At 30.5% G+C, this 26,097-nt stretch overlaps 2 protein-coding genes across 5 annotated transcripts in view; one reads left to right on the forward strand and one right to left on the reverse strand.

Moving 5' to 3' along the window:
* Positions 1-19,791, forward strand: LOC143229509 (uncharacterized). The gene is made up of 4 exons (XM_076461950.1): positions 1-170; positions 2,287-2,849; positions 11,204-11,275; positions 14,337-19,791. The coding sequence occupies exons 1-4, from the start codon at positions 26-28 to the stop codon at positions 14,520-14,522; spliced, it is 966 nt and encodes a 321-aa protein (XP_076318065.1). The 5' UTR covers positions 1-25; the 3' UTR covers positions 14,523-19,791.
* Polr3D (RNA polymerase III subunit C53) overlaps positions 19,069-26,097 on the reverse strand; it is a 17,983-nt gene continuing 10,954 nt past the window's right edge. For 3 of the 4 annotated variants that reach the window (XM_076461946.1, XM_076461948.1, XM_076461949.1), the window contains 4 exons: positions 25,455-25,584; positions 22,468-22,596; positions 22,042-22,181; positions 19,793-21,316 (listed from right to left, as the gene is read on the reverse strand). In XM_076461946.1, coding sequence (XP_076318061.1) covers positions 21,044-21,316; positions 22,042-22,181; positions 22,468-22,596; positions 25,455-25,584 — 672 coding nt within the window. In that variant the 3' untranslated portion in view covers positions 19,793-21,043. Of the gene's footprint in view, positions 19,729-19,792; positions 21,317-22,041; positions 22,182-22,467; positions 22,597-25,454; positions 25,585-26,097 lie in introns of those variants that run through there. The other variant, XM_076461947.1, reaches the window with a different exon arrangement.

A 26,097-nucleotide genomic window follows, 5' to 3' on the forward strand; every position in this document is an offset into this window, starting at 1 on the left:
TAAATGTTGGTCTATCTGAAACAATATGGCGAATACTGATGATATTGCTCGTCGACGAGAAATCCGCAGAAGAAAAATTCTTGAAAATTCAGAAGCAAGATGGCAGAAAATTTTAGATTATGAAAGAAGTACATCAAAAGGTTGTAGCTTATCATCTAATATAATTCAAGGTAATGATTTTCTCACAGTGGCCTGAAAGTGAAAATGATTATTTTACATAAAATTTAAAGGTTATTAATACTTAAAAAGTTGTGCCTCAACAGTACAAGTACAAGCATTGACACTGTCGACCTAAATTTGTGAAACCGAGTACTAGTAGTTAGATTGTCACTCTTGCCTTTTTCGTTAAGTTAATCTTCATCTGTATTCCCAAATTTACTGTATTTTACGCTACATATCACATATTAAAAATCAGTTGATACTATATATATTGGTATTAAAACCTATTTTACTGAATAGGTATGTAAAATTGATGAAATGAAACATTTTTAAATTTTTTTATGAACCATTTTGTGGTTTCAAAAAATTGGATCCAACAAACTAAAAACATCAGTATACACTTTGCAAATTGCATTTCAGCCTGTCACCTCCTTTCATGTGATCTCCAGGAAGGGGGGGGAGAAGAAAAAGCAGCATAATTAGTATTCAGACTGTTTTGCATAACAATTTATCAGTTTTGTTAAAACCTGTAGATCTTAAAGCAAAATGTTTAATTTGACAACACTGAAAGTGCAAACTTATCTTGCTTTCAAGTGTCCTATCTATAAATAGCTCCTACAAATTTAAGAGACCCTTTGTCCTCTTTGTATATGTGTAATCTGAGTTTTAGGTCGTGAATTATTAAATTAAGGTAAGTATTATAAAAGCAGTATAGTGCATCATCTTGTGTTGAATTGTTACAGACCATCTCTCACTAACTTGTAGTGATTTTTCTTAGCCTTTTTAGGGTTGTGTCTTCTTAGGACTAGAAAATTTTCATACTGAACCTGACCATTTGAATAGCAAAAAAAGAATGACTAGCAACTCAATGTTGTTACAGTAAATATTCAGTTGTAAACTACTACTTCATCAAAACATTCATTGTGTTCATGAAAGCATAACAAGTGCAAGAAATTATTTTCCTAAACTTCATATAGTGTAGTTTCTCTCATGTTTTATGTATATTAAATTTAGTTTTTGTTTGGTATTCAATTTTTGAGAGCTTTGAACATTGCACTGTATGGAACTTTTTCTTGTGATTGCACATTTTCCCATGTTACAGTTATTGTAAATATGCTATTATTTTAAACATATTTTATGTTTTCAGACTTAAAACTGAGTTTTACCCATTTGCATTACACTACATTTTTTTCTGTCTGACAGGAAGTGTTTTTTTTGTACCACATGATTAATTTCTGTACAAGTGAAAGCACTGAATATTGTAACAATGTAGTGTAAGTTATATGGAAATGAGGACTTTGATATAATGGAAGTAATTGAAACTAGGTTAAATGCAGATAATTTTGATGTATTAAAGAAATTGCTGTTAGGGTTAGAGATAATTTAAATTTTGATAAGGATAGTGTACTAAAGCAATAGATGGAAGAGTGGCTCTTAGTGAGAATTTGCTACAGATTATCTGCCATCTTGGTATTTACTGTTAATGTTGCATAAGAATTTAAAATTTACTACTTGTGTATACTTTTATAAGGGGGTTATCCATAATTGTAATCAATTTCATACCTGCACAAATTTTACACCTTTTCAGGTCCCACTTCCCTCGAACAGTGGACAAGTAAGTATTGTAAGTTTGCTAAAGTTTATTCTTCACACATCAGCAAGTCAAATCACAATGTACGGCTGTGAGTGTCATACATTTATAACACTTGCTTAGCCATAGTAATACAATTGTCATAAGACATAAAATACCCAATTGGTTCATAGAAAAAGAAATTACATTTCTAAATAACATTTATTAAAGATTAGTATAAACATACTTAGCATCTAAAATATCTTGTTATATCATGAAGACATTAAGTTTTGTGCCTTGGAACATGTGATACTAATATGATATTTGTATTTGGCACTGGCATTGATAGCTGTCAAGTGTTACATTTGTGACTTGTTTAGAAATTGTATCCATCTATTTTAGTAGGCAAGTAATGTTTGAAGAAAACAAATCAAACTAACTTGGCTTACTTTAAGTGTAGATTGCTTTCAATAATTTGGATGTGTTTGTACAAGTCTTACTAAATATATTGGTTCAATAGCTTTCAAAATATATCTTTTGCTCTTTCTTTTTTTTAGAAAAATGTATGAATATCTCAGATGAACCTTCTCAAGAACAACCATTCAAACTATCTGATCAATTATATTCTGCTGAGAGAACAAATGGGTCATCCAAAACCAAAACTGATTTCAACCTGATCTCAGATGCTTACTCTAATCCCACAGAGTTAAATAAACAAGTTCAGCAAGAAGACAGTGTTTCTTCAGATAACTCAGATTGGTCTAAATCTAATGTAGTTGCTACATCAGGAATACATGCTGATAGGACTAATCTTTCGAGCAGTAACTTTAAGTCTTCTATACCATTTCTAAGTACTGGTAGCCACACATCTAATGGAACATTGAGAAAAAGAAGTGCTGCTTCAAATGCATTTCCCAAGAAAGTTTCAGATGCAGAAAGTCGTAACTACAGCCGTTCCAAAGCAGATGGACGTCGTCGAAGTAGTTGCACTCAGTTAGTATGGGACACACTTCAACTTTCCTCACTAAGTATTTCATCACTACGAGCTCTCCTGATGCTGATTTTAGCAGGAATTATTTCTTTCTTGCTTTTGGTTTTCAGTAATCTGCCGTTGTGTCAGGTTTGTCATTAAATTTCATTTTTTTTAACCACTTTTATGACATTACTGTAGGGCAAACATGAGAAGTAAAGCTACAATACTTGCTTTTCTACATTTGTTATTAAAATTTTAGTTGTTAGTGCTAGAGTTGGACTTTAATTTTGTTTAGAGTAGAAAATTTTAATTCCTAACACTTCTAGAGCCAGATTAATCTAAAAACTTAATATTTAGGTTGTGTTACACTAAGTATGTAAACAGGTATTTGAGTATACTAAGCAGAAACTTTGACATTTTTTTCATGTTTAAAATGAAGAAAGGTTAAGAAACATCCTTTGTTTGAGTTCTGAAATTCTGTATATATTTTCAAAACATCCTGCTTAACTTTCTTCACACAATAGCTATTCATTGTGCATCTGCCTTTGAGATTTTGCAAATTTCACTAGTACCCTGTTAATCTTCAGATTTATAACTCTTAAATCAGGGGTTCAATTCTCCTTGGTAGACTTAGCAGATGGCTTGATGTTGCTTTGCTATAAGAAAAACAAACACACTAATGTCTAGCTTTGGGCTATCTCCCACCTGATGCATGTAACATGAACTGCAATGGTGCATAATGTCCTGCACAAGTAGGAGGGTGACATATTCTCCATGCATAATGGTTCAACTTAAGCATTTGCATTGAAAATTAACTTCACTCTTATCCTTTGCATTGTCTTAAATGGATATATTCCTTTAACTTTGTTTAAATTTATTCAATTTCATGAGGTTCGTGCTGCATTTTCACAATGTTAAGTTTATTTGGTTTCCTTTTAGTTTAAGTTTCCTTTAAGAATAAATTATCACTGAATAGCTAACAAAAAGAAATTTATCTGGAGAAGTACCAAAATTCTCAAGTTAAAGTTCTTGATGACAAGAAACCCAATTGAAATAAAAATGTATTTCAGAATGGCTGGTATGGGTATTAACACTTATTCTCAAAAGATTAATTCAGCCTTATACCCACCACTATGCTGATACAGGTATGTTGATGATACAATTGCATGATTCACACCTACAAAACACACACTTAGTTTTTTCAATCACATTAACTTGTTACACCCCAACATTAAGTTCACCTGTGAACAGGAAAAAACTAACTAAATGGCATTTCTTAACCTCAAGATCACTAGAGCTGATACACAATTCAAAACAGAAATCCACAGAAAAATCACCTATACTGGATTATACATTCCCTGGACTCAGGACATGAAACAAAACAAAATACAACATATTAAGAAACCAAATAAACACAGCCACAAAACTATGTTTACCTGATAAAATTAACGATGAAATCAACAAAATAAAACAACACTTCATCAACATGAACAAATTTCCTCAAAATAACATGGAAAAAATTACACACACACCTAGACCAACAACAAACAAACAACAATAAATCCCAAGATACAACAAACTACAAAAACATATACTGCTGCATACCATATGTTCCTGACATTAGCAAAAATATAATCAACATTTGGAGAAAAACTTAAAACAGTACATTCCAGTAGACATCAAATGTATTAAAAAACCAGGTACAAAACTAAAGTCCATACTGTGTAAAAACTACACTGAAAATTCCCAGATACTAAGTAGGGAAACAAATATAAACAAACATAAAATTAAAGAAGCCTTACTTATACAGCAACTAAAACCAATATAAAAGAACATATTTGTACCTATACTAATTAATAACTTAACATCCAACTGCAACGCTCTCTACAATCCTGTACCCTACCCGTTTATACTGTCACCCCTAAAACATGTCTGGCAATGGTCATTTGCAAATTCTCTCTTTCTTAACTTGAAGATGATGTACTCTCTTTATCAATAAAAGTGTTAATACCCATACCAGTTGTTCTGAGACATAAGTTAAAGTTACAACTTCCTTCTGGAGTTCTGAAGATGTTGCTGACACCACAGACAGTATAGGGGTGTAATCAAATCCACAGAGAGATCTGGTGGTGGAGCATTATCCTCAATAGGCAAAGAGGTAAGAATGGCATCAAAGAGCCCATGACGTGAATTATGATTGATGCCATTCTTACCTCTTTGCCTATTGAGGATAATGCTCCTTCACCAGATCTCTCTGTGGATTTTATTACATGGTTTTTGTCTGTACTTCTTCCTTCTCCTAAGTTTTTTATTCTTCCTTTTATTTAATATGTGACTATTATACTGAGGATTACTTGATTTTACCTTTAGGCATATGACTCCATGTTGACATGTTCTTCAATCAGTTTCACTGCCACTCTCAAATGCCTCATCCTTCTCAATTCCAGGATTTTTTGAGATTGCATGCACTACTGTACATACTGGCACCATTTCTCATATTGAAAAATGGAAGAAAAGTTATCAAAATTTGAAAAAGTATGTAAAATAAATATGTGAGTTTTCCCCTTTGAACAAATCTTTTGTTCACAAGATCAAAGAGATACCAAACTAGAAATGTTACAAGTGACATAATTTAAAGGAGTTGAAAGCATACTCTTTGTTTCAACATGTGTATGATGGTTGGTGCAGCATGTGGTGTAAAGTATCAGATAGGATTAGCATACCATTAATGAGAAATATCTGGTCACTGTTTTAACATCTACGAGATGAGACTGGTATCAATAGATGTATGCTAGTGGTTTCACTTAAACTGACAAGTTTAAAATGGGCAGGAGCAGATGAGAGCTGGCCTGGATGAACACAGTACTAAGTCCTGAGAAACACTTTAGACTGGGCATCAAGTGACTATAACTTGAGTTTATATATGCAGATCTGGACTTAAATTTGTTCAAACAAAATAAGTCAGAAAATGGACAAAAACATTTGATGCCATTAATTCTACAGCACTTTCTCAGTCAAGATAAAAGTATGCACACATGTTTGTGTCTTGGGTATAAATAGTTTTGTTCTGAAGATGCTCAGTCGAGGTGGTGATGCCAAGAATTATCTAAATTATTATGGTCTTACAAGAGTGCAACATAGATTTGTACAAGGCAGATCAAAAGGTAAAATCTATTGTACAAATTTTTGAAGAAAGATAAATGATTCCAAGCCCATACTGTAAAAATACTACCAAAAATCTTCACTTCCAGGGAGTTTCACATCATAAAAAGATTGCAAAAAGAAAATCCCAGTTAATCTAAAAGCTTTTCACAGAACTTTGAAAAAGTCAATTGCAAACAGGTTGCTTGATAGTGAAGGTGGTGATGTAGCTCAGTGTGTGCCATCATGCTTGATAAAAAAAAAAAATTGACTGACAAATGTTAATTCTTATTTAATGTTCAGCAACATGGAGGTCAGAAAATAATAAGAAAGACTTCATGTAAATGAAATTTATATGAATCATGGATTTTCTCAGAATTTAATTGAAAAAACAGTTCTGGAAAAATTACAGTATTTGAAACACAAAACTGAGTACTATTCTCATTTCTTCCAGTGAATATAAATGAAGGTTTTTGCAGATGAATTTGTCACCCTAACTAGAGCTTTGTCAACAACAAAAAACATTTTTATACTTTTGTTTATTAAACCTGTTGAACCACCCATTCTTTCCTTGCTTTGACAAAAAAAAAATACATGGAGCGGTGGTGGCTCTGAAAACGTCATTCGGCAGTAGTTACCAAAAGCAAAGAATGATGTTGGGATATTGCATCAAATAATAACATGATGAAAATTTGGAATTTTCTATAGAAATTCAGTATGTTCTCATTTATTAATTTTTTGTATATATGAGAACCAGCATCACTTTTCTTTTTCTTTTTTTTAAGCAGAGAAAGCACTGGCTGTTTCCCTTTTCTGTTTTTAGATTTCCAATTCATTGAGTATTTTGTACCTGCCTTGTGAACTGGACACTTTTTTCTAGTAATAGTCTCTGATGCTAAATTTTACTGCATTTCTTTTTTTATTACCTGTTTCCTTTGTCAACTCCTCTGTCTCCAATGTGAAGTCCTCCACTGTGAACGTGATAGATTTTCTGGGGGTCTGTGGTTGGTCTTATTCAGTACTATAGTCAGGGTTTCATCTTCTGCTTTGACCCTGATTACTTGGTTCCTCTTTTGTTTTAACCTTCTGCAGCATGGTATGATTTTCTTTACAGTTTGTCTTCATTTGTCTGTATTCTTTATTTTGCCTTTAGGTTTTTCTAGGTGTTTCCAACACTACTGAATCTCAATTTGAGGTTGTCTGATACCAATTGTCCCTTTCCTTCTTGATTTCTTTTTCTCATGATCCCACATCTGTTCCTCAACCTTATGAACCCTCCACTCCTCTAGCCATTTCTCATCTCTCTACCACCTCTCATTAGCTACCATGCTTGTCTGGGTTGATTGGTCTTGTTTTTTGTATCCTTCCTGCCTCAGACTTAATTTTTGGTCCACTTTGGAGTATTTTATTTTTTTTCAGTTCTTAAAATAAGTTAGGCTCAGCCTTCCCCCTTCTATGGGTCATGGAGCATCTAGTCACATCTATCATTGCCTCTCCTATACTTCCTTTGCAAGAGATTATATCTTTTTGGGATAATATAGCATCTCTGGAACATCTTGCCTCTCTAGGTCAGACTCACACGAGGCCTCTTCAACGGGCTTTGAATGACCAATAGAAAATTTCTCATTCTCTTTTATGATGCTGCTGTTCTTCTATTCTTGAATATTTGCCTGCTGTTGCTCCCAAAATGAATTTCCATCTCTGAATGACTGAACAGCCTCAGATTTAGTCTGTTTTGGAACTGGCATTCCACATAAATGTTTTGGAACTCTTGGCCATCCATGGATGTGTTCCTATTTCCAACTTTATCATGGAGTTTACTTGGTTATGATTTACTTCAACTGTCTACAGGCACTTTTTATATCAGTTGTCAGGGTGGAGCTAGCTGTAATGTTCTTTGCTTCAGCACCTTTTACTTTCTGTTTAGGGCTTACTCACATGAGGTTCATCTGTTAGTCTGTGATATTCCTGGATCTTTGGCATTGGTGGTAGATCAATGCTCATAATTAAACAGGATTCTTTCCACAAAGTGGTCACTATAACCTATAGTATTTTATTGAATTTGTTCCTAATGATCTAGGCCTTTACAATTTCTCTTAATATCAAATTCTCTTTTTTAGTCCCTGATACTTAAGCCAGCAGCTATGACTGTGGATGCCCTTTGCCAGGACTGGTCTCATATCTTTCTTTATATATACCCTCTTTTTTGTCTTCTCTCATATGCCTTGGAATGGCATCGAGGGCATCTCTTCCTCTGCTTCCTCCTTGTTCACTCTGGCTTCAACTTCATCTGTCTCTTTTTCACATAGAAGTATTGTTCTTTTGTCTCCACATGTGGGATTTGTCTGGTCTCTTGTTTCTCTGACTGCATAGCTTTTCTTTTATAACACTTGTGCTGCTCTTCTACTCTCTGCCTATTGACAGCAGGAGTATGTTTTTTTATGCTACTCCATCCATCTCTCTCTACCACCAGGCTATTCTATTATTTGCCCATCTTTTTGTTTCCTTTACCTTGTTCAATAAAGGCTTGTGTCAGTTTCTATCATTGTATTTTTTGGTGGCTGCTTTGACTAATTTTTGTCTTTTTTTTTGCTGTGGTTCAGTCTTTTCTCTGTGTTTTTCTACTTTATTCTGGTCTTTTCTAATTCACCATCCCCATCATCTGGTTCCTTTGCCCAGTTGGAACATTGATATGGTGCTACATGCAGTTACCCATGTCCTCTTTCAAATCTTGGCCACTTTATCCTTGTTCCATTTCCCTCTCTTTCTCTAACCTATTTCCTTCTTGTTTATGGTATTGATGGGTCTGATCTTTTATGCACTGGATGCTTTCTGTATTTTGATTCATAGATCTTCCATTATTTTATTCCATGACTTCTTGTTTCTTAAAACTTGTGACCTCCAGGTGGAAGAAAAGATATGATCTTTTATGTTGATCTGTCCTCTATTACGTAGTATGCACTGATCCATTTTGGGGTTCTTCTCACAATCATATCATGTCATGGAACCTCTCTTCTTCCATTTTCTCCCTGTACATTTACAGAATGGATTTGGTCATCTGGATCATCTGTTTTTCCCTGGATGGTGATTCTTGCTGGCTGATATATCTGGAAATCAAATTTGCCACATCATGTGCTAGTACAATATGTATGCAAAAACGGCTCGTTTGGGTTGAGAAAATATTTTACATAGAAGAGTGAACAACGTTTTGACCTTCTTCGGTTATCGTCAGGTTCACAAAAAAAGAGGTAACTGGCCGGAAGCTGACCACATGTTTGGAAGGGGTTGTGTAACCGAGTGTCGGAATGTAGAGGGCGGTGTTAGATGTTTGAATATATAATTTATTTATTTTATTATATTAATATAGGTATAAAGGCATTCCTTTATATTGGTTTATTTTGGGTTTAAGTTGTTGTATAAGTAAGGCTTCTTTAATTTTGCATTTGTTTATGTTTGTTTCTTTATTTAGTATTTGAGTGTTTTCTATGGTTATGTTGTGTTTATTTGACTTGCAGTGTTCAAAACGTGTGAAGGTGACTTTTTATGTTCTTTGAATCTGGTTTCCATTTTTCTACTTGTTTCTCCAATATAGAAGTTGTGGCAGTTATCACATTGTATTTTATAAATAATGTTGGTGTGCTTGATGTAAACTGAAAACTTGCATAGAAACTTGCAAAAACATGGCCTTTATTATACATTTACACAAAGTGGGCTAATTTGACCCATCTTGGAAGTATGAAAACATACATACTTAACTCTGAACCTAAGTGTATCTTTATGCAATGTATCAAGCTTTCAATAAATATCTTAAGAGTAATGAATAGAAGAAAACAGTTTTATTAAATATTTCTACACAGTGAAATGAAATATGGAAAATTATGAAATAAAGTGAATAATATCAATATTGTTTCTCATGAATTACAGGAGATTGTAGAACAAGTATTTTTCCTAATGATCTCAGTTTCTAACTTTTTTTTACATCTACTTTCTTTTATGTTTTTTATTGCTGTACTTTTAGATCCTATGTGTGTGAAAAGTAATAAATCACAGTGGGATGTTTCTGGAAGAGCTTAGGGTAAACAAAAATCAGGTTATAGCCATACATATACTGCAAGTTTGAATTACAGATTGATTGAGTTCATGAAACAAACAACTTTGTTTGTTTGTTTGTTAAAAATATATAATATAAAAGCACAAAAGAAATAATAAGGAATGTAGCACTTCTGGATTCAGGCTCTTTGTACTCAATGCCGTGATACAGTATCTCTTTTTTTTTTTCTCCACTGAAATAGAATATCAGAACATGCTTTTCATCAAAACAAGAAAAGAATTATTTCTTTACTGAATAAACTTAATGTAATTATAGGTTAATATATAAGTATTGTATTATAGGGTTCACAGATTTCACAATGTTAGTATATGTGTAATTCTATAGAATAATTTTAATGTAAAATTGTAATTCAAGTCAAAAACTAGTAAAGTAAGCATAAATTAATCATGGCAGTTTAAAATAAAAATCAATCTAGCTGGCATGAGTGATTTTATATATATGAAATATTTCAAAGTTTCTATTAAAAGAAGTGCATGCATACACACAATTTGGATTTTCAGTGATGTTGAGAAACCCACTTGTTGAGAAATTTATATCCAGAAACGGCTCGTTTGGGTTGAGAAAATATTTTACATAGAAAATATTCAAATATTTTCTCAACCCAAACGAGCCGTTTCTGGATATAAATTTGGATTTTAATAATTGTGTATTTCACATTAGTTTTATTTTATTAGATATATTTTTACCATTTCTAAGAAGCTTGTAAGATTTAATAATAAACAAAACTTCAAATAAATATCAGAAAAGTGACAATATAGAACTAAAAACTTCATTGAAGAAGTAAAAATGAGACTGTTTGAAGAAGGTAAATATTTAGTGTTCACATTGAGGTGCTGATGGGGATATAAGAAAAAAAATCAGTGGAGCCAAAATTATATTATGGGATTATAGCTTGAAAAGGAAATAAACATGTTACAAAAGCTGGAGTATTCTGCCATGGTCTCTTGGATTTATATTTCCTACCTTACTGCCACTTGCACTGTTTGTTTAAATTAATTGAAGCTTGTTAACATATGCCTGAAAAGTGCCTTCAAACTTTGCTTTTTCATTTAAGTCACTGAATAATGCTAGAATTATAAACCTCAACATTTTTTATTATTATTTTTACATTGTCAGTGGCAGTTTCTCATTTCTATCATTGTGTTGTTAGAAGGTCAATATTTTGTCATTTTAATTTTTCTTTTTATATTGGAATGTGTGAAAACTTCCAAGCTAACTTGTGACTAATGTTAGATTGTATTTATTTCAGTCCGTGTTTGTGCCATTCTTCTTGGCAGAATTGATGATACATGTGTACTGCTACATCAAAGGAAGTTTCAAGGTAAGTATAAATCATTCAGAGCAGTAAACTCTGTATAAAAATAAAATTAGCTATATATGTCTTAAGTAGAAATGCTTTTGTTTACATAAAGATTCTGAAAGCATGAAATATGCTATTTTCTGTTTAGGTAAAGGTTGAAAAGTAATGGTACATAAGGTTTATGCTGTGTAAATTATTCTGCATTTTAATAGTACATCTTGTATTAACAAAGTATTTCCTTTTATACAGTTTGGCCTGTTTAGTTACTTAATAGTTTAAAAGTTAAATATTAAACTAGAATACAGCTGGTAAGTCTTTGTAATGCTACATTCAACTATTAACATATCCTTAGAGCAGAGACATGCAGATAACCTTTCAAACAATAGTTCAAATATGATGATTGTGTACTTGTAAAGCATTTAAGCTCTACTGAGTATTTTAAAAAAGTGGAGAGTTAATTCCTTAAACTATAGTGTTTTTGTACATTTCTCTGGTAAAGTGTAAACGTGCTTAACTGAAATCTTATTCACTTGTTATAAGGATTCGCTTTTTATTGTAAGAATAAAGGAAGTCCTATAATACCTGGAAAAATAATTAATATACTTCTTATGATATCAAGTACTAGCTAGACTACCTGTCCCATGGTCAGAACTGATGTAAATTCATAATTAGTGAAAGGTTATTTTAGGACACAAAAAGTTGCTTCCCTTGTATGTAATTGTAAAAGGAATTGAAAAATGCTCATAAAAATTGAAAAAAGAAAAGAAAAAAACGAAACTGCAAGTTTGGATGCATCTCTCCATGAACTTAATTAAACTGCATATCATGTTTGGTGAAAGTCCATCTACAGGGGAGGAATTACTTGTAAAAAATCCAATAAAAAAGCCCATAAAAATTGCAAAACTGAAAATTTGTATGTACCCTTACATGGACTTAATGAATCTTCATACCAGTTTTGGTGAATATCCATCTACACCCTCTGAAGTAGTTACACTGACATAGACAGTACTATTATATTTATGTAAATTATGATCATGGAGTTTGAAATAATTGTTGGCAATTAGCAAATTACTAACTAAATCTAGAAATAGGAAATTACATTTTATGAATATCAGCTTTTGCTGTAACTGTTACAATTTGTAATGGAATCCATTTGAACAGAAAATGTTGAGGTTGAGCTGAATAAGTGTTAATTTGTTTAATAATAACATTAAAACTGAAGTATAAGGTCTGTGAATACCTATAGCTTAACTGATTAAACATAGGCCTTTTCTTAGTGAAATAGTGCGTCCATAGAATGTGAATGTATAAGTTAGAAAATATCTTTTTCTTACTCGTATCCAAGCTATACAATATAACAAGAAAACTCAGTTGTGTAAAGTATGTATGTGAAGTAAACAGTATATTAGAGCTGGGTAATATAATGGATAGATTGCACGTGTGCAACAGTTACACTGATTAGTGTTGCATAGACAAATCAATTAATTTTAATTATGATTAAATAGATTAATAAAAGTAACACTTTAAATTATTATTTTTAAGTATTCCAACAAATGAGTAATGAAAATTATTATTAAATCTATCACCATGAAAATGATCAACTGTTTAAAATTAGCTTCTAATTATTTCTCTCTGATAACTTTGACAATTGATTAATTGAAATTAGTATTAAATAGATTGCCACAAAATTAATCAAATAATTGAAACTAAGGTATTACAATTGTTATTATTTTTATCATTCAAACTATCATATTAATTAGAATATTGACAACAAGTGTGCTAGCCTTGTATTTACTATAGTAAAGCTACAAAGGGTACCTGCCACTGTAACTATACTTGAACTGCTTATTACAAGGAAGACAACTGGCTTGAAGTACCCACAGTCAGTTATGGAAGTCACTGTTTAAATAAATAAAAAAATATTTTATTTATTTTTTGCTTATACAAACTATGGTTGGAGCAACAACGTACTAACTCATTGATGAAACATAATTGAATAATGATTACACTGCCTAATCAGTTAGCAAATAACACTAATTGTCAAGCTTTACAATAAATATAGTACTGTGCTTATCAAATATGTTGAGGTAGCATCTTAAATGCCTTGAAATGGACAATTTAAGGTACATGTAAAAAACTGTATTGTAGTCCTGTATGTTTTTTATTATTTGGTTTGTATTTTTTCATAAAACAAACTTCTGTGGTGTTTGAAAATTGTAAGGTAGTTTTGTGTTCCTCTCTTATATTCAGACTTCACAAACTTATATTATTACAGCTTGAAATCATTCCCACCTACTGTTGTTCAAATTGTCCAGTGAACATGAATAATTTTAGTGTTAATGGCAGTGTTTTACTTAACAATCTTGTATGCATGAATAAAAGTATGTGTACATTTTTTGTAAGAAGTTAATTATTTTAGTATTGGAAATTAAGAACCACCAGTAATGGTTGGTAAGAGTTTTATATTAATATAATTTTCAATACTGGGGGAAGTAAGTTGTTTTATGAAAATGTACAAATTTGAAATCTACATGCTTTAAGATATAAAAAAGATACAGGATTCTTATAGATTTTTCACTTGAATGGATATATTCTAGAATTAGCATAAAATCATGTTGAAGCCTAATGTACAAGAACAATTATAATTATTAAGAGTATTTTGTTATTCAAGTTTTAGTCATAACAGTGACATTATATCCTAGTTTCTTTTCAAAATATATTTAAGCAGTTTTACATTGTAAATATATTTTGGACAGCTTTTGGGTAGTACAAAATTTTTCAAACTTTTATGTTTTTTAGTTATTGAATTGGAGAATGTTGAGTCACTGACTTGAGAGTGTGTTCTTTATTTTAAGTCTTTTTAGGGATTCTTGTTTAGCAGCTAGTAAACAATAAATTATTTTACATTTTTGGATCTGTTGATGGGCTGTATAATTCCTGAATTACTTAAAAATGTGATATGTGGAATTAAAAAAATACTAAGTGAACATAAATTTGTTTATGTAATTTTTATAAATGTATTTTGAGTAATCACATTAATTGTATTTTGTTACTTTTATTTATCTCTAAATAATTTCTTCAGGCAGCTTCCAGGACAACCTCTGCATCATTGGTTACAGCAGCACTAATTCTTTGCGGTGTTTCATCATCTATCATCAGTAAGACAAGTATATGTCTAAATGTACTACAAGATGTCAGCACAGACTTTGCAGTTTATTTTTTTACATTTCTTGTGATGCATGTGCTTTTCCTAGATTGGCTGTGTTAGAGCATTACTATTTGGCTTTGCTAAGCTAAATTATGTAAATTACAGTATAGGGTTGGTATGCTACCTTGCAACTTAATAAAGTACCTGAATTTGTGATTTAGCAATTAGATTTGTCTGACAAACCTACAGTCTGCTTGTGTGTTGTGAGTATGAAAGTGTGGTGAGAAAGATACGACAGACTTAAATATTACAAAACTGTTGAAACATGTATCAGATGTTCTACAATATTAAAGAGGAGTGAACTTTCATTTAGAAACTGCATGATAAATGCTATAAAAATCAGTAAGTACACAAATGTTTAGTAAGTCATCGTTAATAAAATGTAACAAAGATATTAAAAGCTACACACTGCCAGAGAGAGGCAGCATGTTTTACATAAAAAAAACCCTTATTTTAAAATATTGTAAAAAATAAAAATAACTGTAATACACTGATAACTCAATGGTTATTTTAAAATTGATTTACAAGAATCTAGTTCTCTTTGTGTTATGGACATCAGCTTCTTTCACTATTTGCCCTTAAGGCATTTGCTACATTGACATTGTTAATTCAGTGATAATGAACGGTATACAGATGTGATGTATTGGTAATTTACTTTATTGGAGACACATATTTAAATAAGTTGATGAATAGTAGCTCCATGTGCAGGAGTCATTTGCTATAATTTCTTAGATATATACCACATTTCTTTCCAGGCTTCCACTGACTTTGAGTATATATGGTTTTGACAATGAGGTGTTGAATGCCTATCAACCAAATTTATAATCACTACATGTGAATGTATAGAGCATGTAATAAAATCAGATTAAAAATAATTTAATCCAAAAATATAATTTTACTTTCCTAGTAATATCTTTGAATAGTACATATTATGAATCATTCGCTTATTTGGTTTAAGTTTAAAAGGACAGCAGTCTATGGTAAACTGGTATGTTAGAGCAGTAGTTCATTTAAAATTACCTGTCTCTGCTATAATGAAAATAAAGTTAACAGTTCTTTTGATAATGAAGAACCTACATATGAATTTACTACAGGCCATTCTCTGTTCACTTTAACCTCATTTTGCATGGAATTCACAGCTTAAATATTCCACCACCAAAAGCCAGACTGTTCTTGTTTATTGTTAGGATTTCATCTAGTACTGGTCTAATTGCAGATAACCATAAAACTCAGCTACAACTACAAAATAAATCTTTAGATTGATAAAACCATAAGATGGAGAAAAACAATGATGGTGTCAGTTCAAATATTAGAAGTATAAATATTCTTTTTAGATAATAGACAAAACATTTTGTTTTGCATGTATTCTTACACCTTAAAGTGCAGACACTTATTTTTATTGATTAAAAATTATTAATGGTATTTGTCACTGCATATTTTGAATGAATTTTACATTTCAAATGAAAATCTAAAAGAAAAGAAAATTCAGTCTCATAAACACACCTTGAAATCAGCTTTTGTGGAGTGTTATTTGCCATCAGAATATTTCTCTTTGAAATGTTTTTCATTTATCAGTATTTACATATTGTGAGTATAAGGAAATGATTTCTACTTATGAACAGAAGTGGTTTGCAGAAAATTATTAACTATTACTTTGGAAACTTGGGAAAGGTGTACAAAAATGTTCTGTACTACCTGTTTATGAATGTTGCATTCTGAATCAGCTTCAAATCTGATGTGATATTGTATGTAAATTGTAATCTAGCCTTTCTCTGGCTACTTTTTCTGAATTATATTTATAACTACCAGTACATGTGATTAAATCATAACTTGAGGTTAAACATTGACTGGCAGCTGCAAAGGATAATTGTAGTGGCTGATTCATTTATGTAGTTATGTTGTACTAGAGGATATATTCTGTTTGCTATGTCAAGAAAATTAGTGAAATGATAATAAACTTTTACATAGTGGTTAAGAGGTCAATGAAGGGTCCATAACAGAAACATTTGGATTAATATCTATAATGACTTAGGGCTCAAAGCATGCAGATTTTAGGTCACATTTAACAATGAGTTACACTATTGGTTAAGGCCATCCCTTGATAAAACAGCTTTGATCCAAAGTCTCCAACATCTTTATTGCTTTCCCATGCTTTAGATACATACAGTGGTGAATGTACATGTGTGGCTTATTTAACCCTATTTAAGTATTAGTTATAAGCTGATTTAATAGTGACAGTTAATACACATACTGGTAATTTTGTATAATTATGACTAAGGATCACTTGGACAACAGTGAATAAAACATATGGAGTGCTTGTGTGTGTGTTATGATGAATGTTATAACTTTTCCATCTTCTCTATGCTTGTACAGCTCTATTAGTGTAAATATTAAGTCTTATTGGACTTCTGCTGATGACAGCTTTTTCTGAAGATTTAATGGTTTAAGATCTCTCTTAAATGTGTATTCAAAGTAAATAACCAAATTTTTTCCTTGTTAGCTTTGTGCTTGTTTGTGTTCAAATCTGTACTGTTGTCAAGTGTTGTACATCTGTACTTTATCAGTTATCAGAAGATTTTACATCACCAAGTTAATAACGATTAATGGAACTGTGGGGGTAGGGAATATATGTATATATATTTGTATACACACACACCACACATACAGACACACAGATTTAGAAAGTATTATTCAAATTAAATCTTTCTACAGGTTTTGTTTTTATAGAAAAAAAATTTAGAAATCTTGAGAAGTTTGGCAACTTCCATCTGCTAATGTGTGTGAAATGCCATACAGTTCTGAACCATTTATAAAATAAAAGTGAACCTTTATAGTGGTGTTATAAATATTTGAGACAATCGAATTTTCTTCTCATATTTTTAGCATTGACCTAAAATGTATCACTTCCTAGGTGTTTGATTTATATAAAATTATTGTGGAAATCTTGTTTAAAAACATTTAGTACTTTAATAGTGTAACAAATGTTACAAAATAATATAAATGATCTTCAAAGTATATCTTTTTGATTCTGGTTTTTGTCCAAAATCTCTGATGAGAATGGTGAACTCAATGAAACTCAGCAGTAAGGGATAAAAAATCAGATTAAGTATTTCTGTTCCTTAAACTTAATAACACAATACAGCTGTTTCTATTTCTTTTTTAATGCTGCATAAAAAAGAACTGTGGTTAATTTGTATTGTTAAATAACAATGTAACAACAGTTTAAAATATTGAAATAATACTTTTTACTGTCATTAGTGGATTATTAAGTTAATACAAGTTATTATAGGTGTTCCAAGTGTTACTTGCAGTTTTGAAAACAATACCTTTAGAACAATACAGTTTATCTTTAATACAATAAGTTGGTTTTCACATTAATTTAATTCAAGCAGAATAAAAAAAAAAAAGGGAGAAATTGTGATGAATATAATTATTTTCATAAAATAACTAGGAAATACAGTAGGGGGATATACATCCTAGGATTAGTCAAAGTTTGACAGGATTATTTTAATATTTATGAATTTATATTAATGTTTTCAAAAACTGCTTATTTGCCAAAAACAAAAGTACAATCAGCTATATTAACTTTTAAAATAAGGTTAGATAAAACTGAAAAATTGGTCATGGAAGTTTCTATGGATATTTAGTAGTATGATTAAAACACAAAATTCCTGCTTAATTTTTGTTCACAAGGATATTTGTGCAGAATTGTTTACTGCTTTAGTTTTGGAATTTTTGTTTAAAGTACAAAATTACTGATGGGACATAACCCTGAAGAACAAACATATTATCTTTTGTCAAAAACTATAAAGACTAAGTCTTTCAAGATATGCTGGTAGGTTTATCCTAGAATCATTTTATATTTTTTGGCTTGTATAATGTAATTATTATTTGATTCAAACATCTGAATAAGCAAATGTTTTTGGTAGATATTTAAAAGTATCTACATGTCATGGGTTGCAAAAACAAAAATTTTCAAGCAGAAATATATTATTTTTGACACAAGTTTCTGAGAGTTAAATATGATTATTGGTTGAAATGAAGACTTAAAACCTAATCAGAGTCAAGCACAAGAACCTACATATATACTTTAGGAACATTATGAATTTAAAACCATCTTGTCAGTCTTAGAACTAGTAAATTTTCATTGTGGATAATTATTCTGAAGGCCATAAAAACCATCCTGTCAGTCTTAGAAGTAGAAAATCTTCATTGTGGATATATTATTCTGAAGACCAAAAATACCAGTTTGTAGTGGTGTTATGTAGCAGTTTTTGTATTAACCTATTTCATTATGATACTCATTTTTGTTATTAAAGTTATGGCATATTGTTTGTGAAATCAGAAGCTGACTAAATTGAAATTGCTAACACTACATTTTATTTTTGTAGCCCCCACATTCAAGGTTTATTAAGCAAAATATTAGTAAGCCTTTATCAGGTTTGAATACAATTTGTACACGATAACTTAGTACACAACTTGAAAAGTAAGGATCAATGTTTTAAGATCCCCTGTTCTGAAAAACTTAGGAGTCTAGGCATTGCACCAAATTTTGAAATATTATATCCCAGAAGGCACTGAGTGGTAGAAATAAACCACTTGACTATACTGTTCAGAATCTTTTTAATATTTCAAGTCCATGAAGTATAAAAATGATACAGCTGTATGTAGCAATAATTGTTTTATTAGAGGCTTCAGTGTTTTCTTTTTCTCCAGAACCAATATCATACACTTTTTTTTCTAATTTGATCTTGACCTCTCAGGACACTTGTCCATCCTATTACTCTTCTTTTTCCACTTTCACCATAATTTCTTCGCTTCTTTCAAGCATGAATCTAAAGGTTTGCAGCGCCCACAAACGCTACAGATGAAGCAGTCTCCTTTCTTTCTACGTTTATGTTCCTGGCATGTTACAGATTTTTCTTATGAATATAGTTTTGTAATTGGAGGAAAAAAACCATTTTAGATTATATTATTGGATTACAGTTATATATTCTGGCACCTACAATCCATTTTTCAGCTCTGATGTTTTTCTCTAAATTTGGGTTGGATTTTCATGACCTGGGATCTTAAGAGAATATTACTATTGAGACAGTTAGAAAGTTTCATAGTTATTCAATAACTTTTTGTTGACTAGAATTTAGAATGTTGTTTCTTAAGGTAATAGTTTTGAAATTAAATTCATACTTTATGTGAAAACAAACTTCTGTTCTGCATTAGTTCTTAAATGTGGTCAGAGGGAGTTTTGTGAGCATTTCTTTGTTTCCTGATAAATATACAAACATGTAAAACTATAAAATTGATAAATAAAATTATTTGCATAGCTCAAGTAAACTTGATAACATTTTAATTCAGCATTAAAACCATTTTGAAACTGAATTTTAAGCAGCTTGATATTTAGTGTTAATACAATATACAGTTCTTGACAATACTGGTAGAACTTTTAGGAAGTAAAGATTGTAATTACTCTTCATACACACAATTCATCATCCAACACTGCTGTTTATACAACTGAACAACAGCTAAGTCTTGACTTAATAATCTTATCTATTAATTAAAATTAAACATTTTACAAAGCTCTGAATATTAATAATGTACAAATTGAACATTGCAACTAAAAATGCCTCGAGTCTTTGCCTCATATTTAAAATATGGGAAGTGTGTGTATTATAATGGAAACATATTCAGTAATAACTATTTTAAAAGTAAAACAAAGTAACGATTTATTTTTTGTTACATACACATTAAGAAGTTTGAATGAAAGCATAAAAGGTTGTTACCATATGAATCATTAACACAGTAAACTATAGATTGAATTCCAATATACTTAAGTGAAAATAATTGTTTTGCTCTGCTTGACTTACTCTGAATGCAAGAAACTACACTATTTTAATTAATGAAATATTGGTCAAAACTTCATCAGTTTCACACTTTTGACCTGGTCTTTCTTTTGAAAGATTCACAAGTATCGACAGTGTCAATGTTTGTGTATAGTATATAACCATCATAAAAAAAATCAATGTTATGTGTATTCAAACTGTTTTAATGACAAACTTTGTTGGCAAACAGATTTTCTAAAACTAACAGCTGAAAGCTTAAAATTAAATACAAGTTCATTTTCTGTTTCCTTTAAACAATTGTCTGAACTATTGTAATAATATTTTTGGTACGTTGATGAAGCAATTATCATCAAACAATACCCACTAACATTGGTAATGCCACAACTGTATTTGAACCGTCAGTAATGCCACCAATGTAGACCTTTTAAAAGTTTTATAGTTCTTTTATTGTGATTTGCTATCATTATCATATGGTGATAGTCAGTGCCACTAATATTTGAGAATTTAAAAACAAAACAAAACAAACAAACAAGATTTACTTGTTTGTTATGGTAATTGTCATATATATAAAAATACTGACATTTAATAGTAATTCACATATTTATGTACACAACATACACGTGTAATATTTTGATAAGTACTTCTTGTGCCAAATCCATCTGAATTGTCAGTATCTGTCACAGACTGAAATTTACTTCAGTATTACACACTTGTAGTTTTTATTAACTCTGATACTTACGGTTACCTTTTACACATAGAAAGTAAATTTTCTATATCTGGAGAGAGCACTAGCTTATGTTGAACATGACCCAATACAGTCATATCTCCTGTATCTTTGAATAACCTTAGTGAAACCAGATTCTGCAGGAATCCCACAGGTGTTCCAATTTCAACATTCATCACTACAGGCCCTAATCGTAATCGGGTCTTGCCGGACTTAAAGACTTGCAGTTTACCAACATAGCCCTCTGGTAGGTCAGCCAAACTGCAGCCAAACTTGGAAGGTAACCGATCCTGCAAACAGCAGTATAAGTATTAGTGATTTTTAACGTGGGCTAGAATATATTTAAAAAAAATTATTTTATTTTACCAGTGACATTTAAAACTATTTGAGGCACCTTCAATTTTTTCTTTCATCACTGAAATAAGTCTGAAACGACAGATAAGCAAATGTTTAAATTTCAAAACTTGTTTGGTCACTTAAAACACACATATAAATATTTTACTGTGGAATTATTTTTATAACACCATTTCCTATTATTGACAATTAAATGTCATTATTTGTTTTGAAAAAAACGACTTTTTTCCGACTTCCTTCACTTCCAGTTCTATACAACAATCACTGTTATGGAAAACTCTCTTGGTGGTATTACCAGAATCATATGGATTTTTGAAATTAGCCTCTGGAAAATGTTAGTTGTAATTTTCCTTGCAGAACAGTGTCACTTTTATTTTGATTACATTTTGGGGTTCTTTACTCATATTTTCTGTCATGGATGACAGAATCAGAATTGATTTCTTAAAAGTAAACTGTAGTGAAGAAGAAAAAGAAATAAATAAAAAAACAGTATTCAAGTGACAAATAGGAACAAGTACAAGAAATCTGTGAAAAAAATTATCACACTGAGTGAACTAGTAGGGGTAGATGGGAATAAATGTTTATCATCTCACATTTATGATAAAAACTAGTGGTTTAATATTAAATATTACAAATGAAGTAAAATGCTTTAAAAACTTACACCTTCTCCTTTTTCTGTTTTGATAGGTGATGTATGCTTGTTACTTTCCATATTATCTGTTTTAATATTAGGCTTAACCTCCTCATCTGGACTATCAACAAATCCAGGAAGAACAGTTGGAAATTGAAAAAATAAAAGTTCTGAAATTGAAATAAGATAAGACTTTAAATTAAAAATTGCACTTTAATGCTGATTTTATTGCCATACATAAATAACAAAATACATTTGTGAAACTGTAAAATGTCCTGATGTGCAGAACAGCCAAGATCATGCTTGGTGGGTTGAGGGTTAAAGCTGACCTGCAGAGACTGGGTGCTACATGCTAGAGGTTACCAAAAGTTTAAGTATCATTATATAGCAATCCAAAATTATTTAAAGTTCAAGTATTAACACATTCATTACATGAAAGAAAACTGTTGATTTTACCTGATTCATGAATGTTTGTAAACAAATCTTTGGCTGTGATTTGTTCTTCACCTTGTACATTTGGTTTCAAGTCTTTTATGTCAATTTTCATTTCCACATTATCATCATCATCCACTGGTTCTTGTTTAACTGTAATTATAAAAATAAATTGTCTTAATCATTTTCTTCTAGAATGAAATTATACATTTAAGATTTTTCATCTCGCATACATCAAATATAGCATTTGCAAAGTTTATGCTTTAAGTATGGTGACATTTGAACAAATGAAAAAAAAAATTTGACAAGTTACTGGGATAAACTCAGTTTTTCATACTGAAAAGAAGTTGTACAAACCAGAAGTAACCTATTATATACAAAACAAAATTATTAAACCAATACAATTTGATATTATTGTTTTTACCTACAGTATTTTAATATTTCAATGTGACTATGCTAACAGAAGGCGATGAGAAACAAACCTATTTAATATTCATTGAAATAAAATGGTTTGTGGCTTTGTGTATGGATATGTTGTACTGGAAAGTGTTGCATACTTCTCCCAAAAGCAATCAGTTTTTCATGGCACTAAACTATTTACTAAATGCAAAAATTTTGATACATGTTGTTCCACCAAGCCCATACTGGCTACAGTTTTCACAAGACTTCCTCATTTGTATATTAAAAATTGTTTTAACATAACCAAAATATCGTATTTGCTGCATTTTTTAAACTTTCCTGAGCTGCGTATATGTCTGGTCCATTTTCAAAACTTCTTGGCGTTCTTAATGTACTGAAGAACTAATATATCTTTTTGTAAAAACTTTATTTGAGATTGTTGTGCTATTAAGCTTAATTGTGAAACTATTTAATTTCATATTTTGATACTAAAAACTTTAATTAAATATGTTAAACATTTTCAAATATAATTTTAGCTCTCAAGTATATTTTAAAATGAAATACAACCAAGTGTTATCAAATGAAATGATCTGTAAAACTGAAAAAAAACAACAAAAAAACAGCAATCTAAAAACTCTGGTTTCTATGGAATTGTATTTCTAAACAATGCTTATTTGATGAGACACATTTTAGAACACAAAGAAAGAAATATTATTTAATAAAAACTGCATGTATCTGACTCCAAAGAAGACAATTACATGAAATTTGTGATGATGAGAAACCCACTTGAAGTAAAAATGTATTCTTAAAATGGCTGGTATGGGTATTAAAACTTTAATTAAAATAAAGTGCAGAACAATGTCTCAGCCTTCTTAGGTCATCTTCAGGTTAATCAGCTTTCTTAAGAATACAATTACATGGAATGCTTCTGAGTTAATTTTATTGTGGAATTACATAAAATGATTTGATATTCTTTTAAAGGTGACTTGATGTATATAAATAAAAAAATAGATTTTTGCTAAAACATTTTAAACCATTTGTATTTAATTTCTATTCAGCTGATAACTGGCTTACTGGTTAAGAAAATAAGAAAACAATTTGTTTTTAAACTCTCTCTCACTACTGGCTCAGTTCTAGGAACTGACCTTATAACCATTTTGTGCTTGTTATAGTGTTTATACTATAATTTTTAATATAGTAAATGTATCTTCACAAAATATGGCAGACATTTTAGTAAACATGACAAGTTTTTGTACACAAATATTTTATTGAAGTATTTTTACTAAAGATTTGTCTGTGAATATATAGTACTTGTAGATCCAAGTTCAAAGTGCTAAGTTATTTTCACATTAACACTGAAAATACTTTGTCTTAGAAATCAAATTTTATTTGTGTAATCTAAAACCTCCTAACTAAATTTCAATATTTTATTTTTCAGTAAAACTTTATATTTTATTTCTTTCTCTACCTTAAAAAGTCTGAATATTACTCCTTTTTTGTTTCCTGGAATGGCTTCAATTTGTAATATGAAATTATATTTATGCTAAATAGCTTTACACTGAAAACAGTATACATTATTTACACTTAAATTTTATTTCTTTATTGCCTTTTGAACCCTGAATAATTACTATTCATGCCATTACAAGTTAAAAATTATTTGAAGAATGTGCAGTTCACCGTTTCACTATTGAATTACATAACCCATAAACAATTTTTATTATATTATTATTATTTTAACCTTAACTAACATAAAAAGTTTTCTATTTCTTACATTTTAGGTACTTTAATAATAATAAAGAATACACAGAAAAAATAAGAACAAGTACTTACATAGGTCTTTTTTTTGTTATCATTTGTAGATGACACTCAACCCAATTTTTTTTATACTAATAGTAGTACCATACAAAATATTTTTTATTTAATTAAAGAACACATAATAATGATGTGCCAAAAGCAGACACTGTCTCACAACTATAACTACGTTTCTAGCTTTCTAACTATGTGAAAAGAGCCACTCTAAGCTCATTAATGTTTTTCCCACAAGAATAAAGATTGAAATGGAAAACTAACTAATAATTCTCTGTACACAAAACAATGTAATGTAATATAATACATACTTTGACAGATGAAAATCTTGGCTTTCTATTGGTTATAAATACAATAGTATTGAACATCAGAAAGAAACATTAGCAATTTCTAAAAGAGAGGATATGACAACAGTGGTCTGGTTGTCTATTTCATGGCTCTGTAACCAAATAATTTTGAAGGCTATGAAAGTTATGCTTGCCTGAATGATGATGATATAATAAATAATTTATGTTAAATTTCATATTTATTGGAGGGGTGTTAAATAAATTAGAGAAATAGAAATGCCTAGAGAGCAAATGTCCCAATACTCACACTAGAGAAAATTAACAATTTTTTTAAACTGTGCCTTATACAATTAAGAACTTAAAACTTGCATATCTTTATCACATGGATTATTAGCTCCATTTTGTGACATGCACAGAAAAAGATGTCCATGGAGAGAGGACATTTACAAATTAGTAACATTCCTAAGAATGATTTTTTTTTTAGAAATTCTGAATTTAAATAAATATAGTCCATCTTACTTCTAATTCTCTGCTTCCCAAGGAATACATCATTTTTATTTTCACTCTTAATTTCTTGCTTCACTGAGTTATACAGAGGAAGCTGGACAGGCTGAATTTTTTCTCCTCGTTCATTTGGGTCATCAATAAACTAAATTTGTGAGAAATAGGTTTCGTAGAAAAATTTATTAGTTACCAGAATATTCAATAAACCTACTCAATAACTAAGAAAACTACCTCATGTCCAGTAGCCTAGTGTAGTAACATCAACCTACATTAAGTCCAGTTGTATGAACCAGTTAATTAATACAGTTTATTAGTAACAACAAACTACTCTTTTTGTGTTGGTGTATGAATCAGTTATCTAATGTGGCATGTCAATAAAGTCAACCAACTTTATGTCCAGGTGTATAAATCAGTATGTTAATCCAGTTCTTCAGTAACAACAATTTGTACTAGGCTATTCATTTATACACTTGGACCTAATGCAGTTTATCTCTAATTTCCCTATGGTCTGAATGTATGAACCAGTAGTCTAGTACAGTCTTTCAGTCACATCACCCCTTTTTAGGTCAAAATGTATAAACTAGTAGCTTAATATAGTTTATCAGAGACATCAATATCCCTTACATCTTGGTATGTGAACCAGTAGTCTAATACAGTT

Source organism: Tachypleus tridentatus, chromosome 10, assembly GCF_004210375.1.
Source record: "Tachypleus tridentatus isolate NWPU-2018 chromosome 10, ASM421037v1, whole genome shotgun sequence".
Classification (NCBI taxonomy): Eukaryota; Metazoa; Arthropoda; class Merostomata; order Xiphosura; family Limulidae; genus Tachypleus; species Tachypleus tridentatus.

What these genes read in the sequence shown, in the direction of transcription:
- LOC143229509 (XM_076461950.1), top strand. Translation starts at nt 26, where the DNA reads ATGGCGAATACTGATGATATTGCTCGTCGACGAGAAATCCGCAGAAGA. An exon ending in ATCATCTAATATAATTCAAG is followed by an intron (nt 171 to 2,286) that starts GTAATGATTTTC and finishes TCTTTTTTTTAG; the next exon opens with AAAAATGTATGAATATCTCA. An exon ending in GTAATCTGCCGTTGTGTCAG is followed by an intron (nt 2,850 to 11,203) that starts GTTTGTCATTAA and finishes TATTTATTTCAG; the next exon opens with TCCGTGTTTGTGCCATTCTT.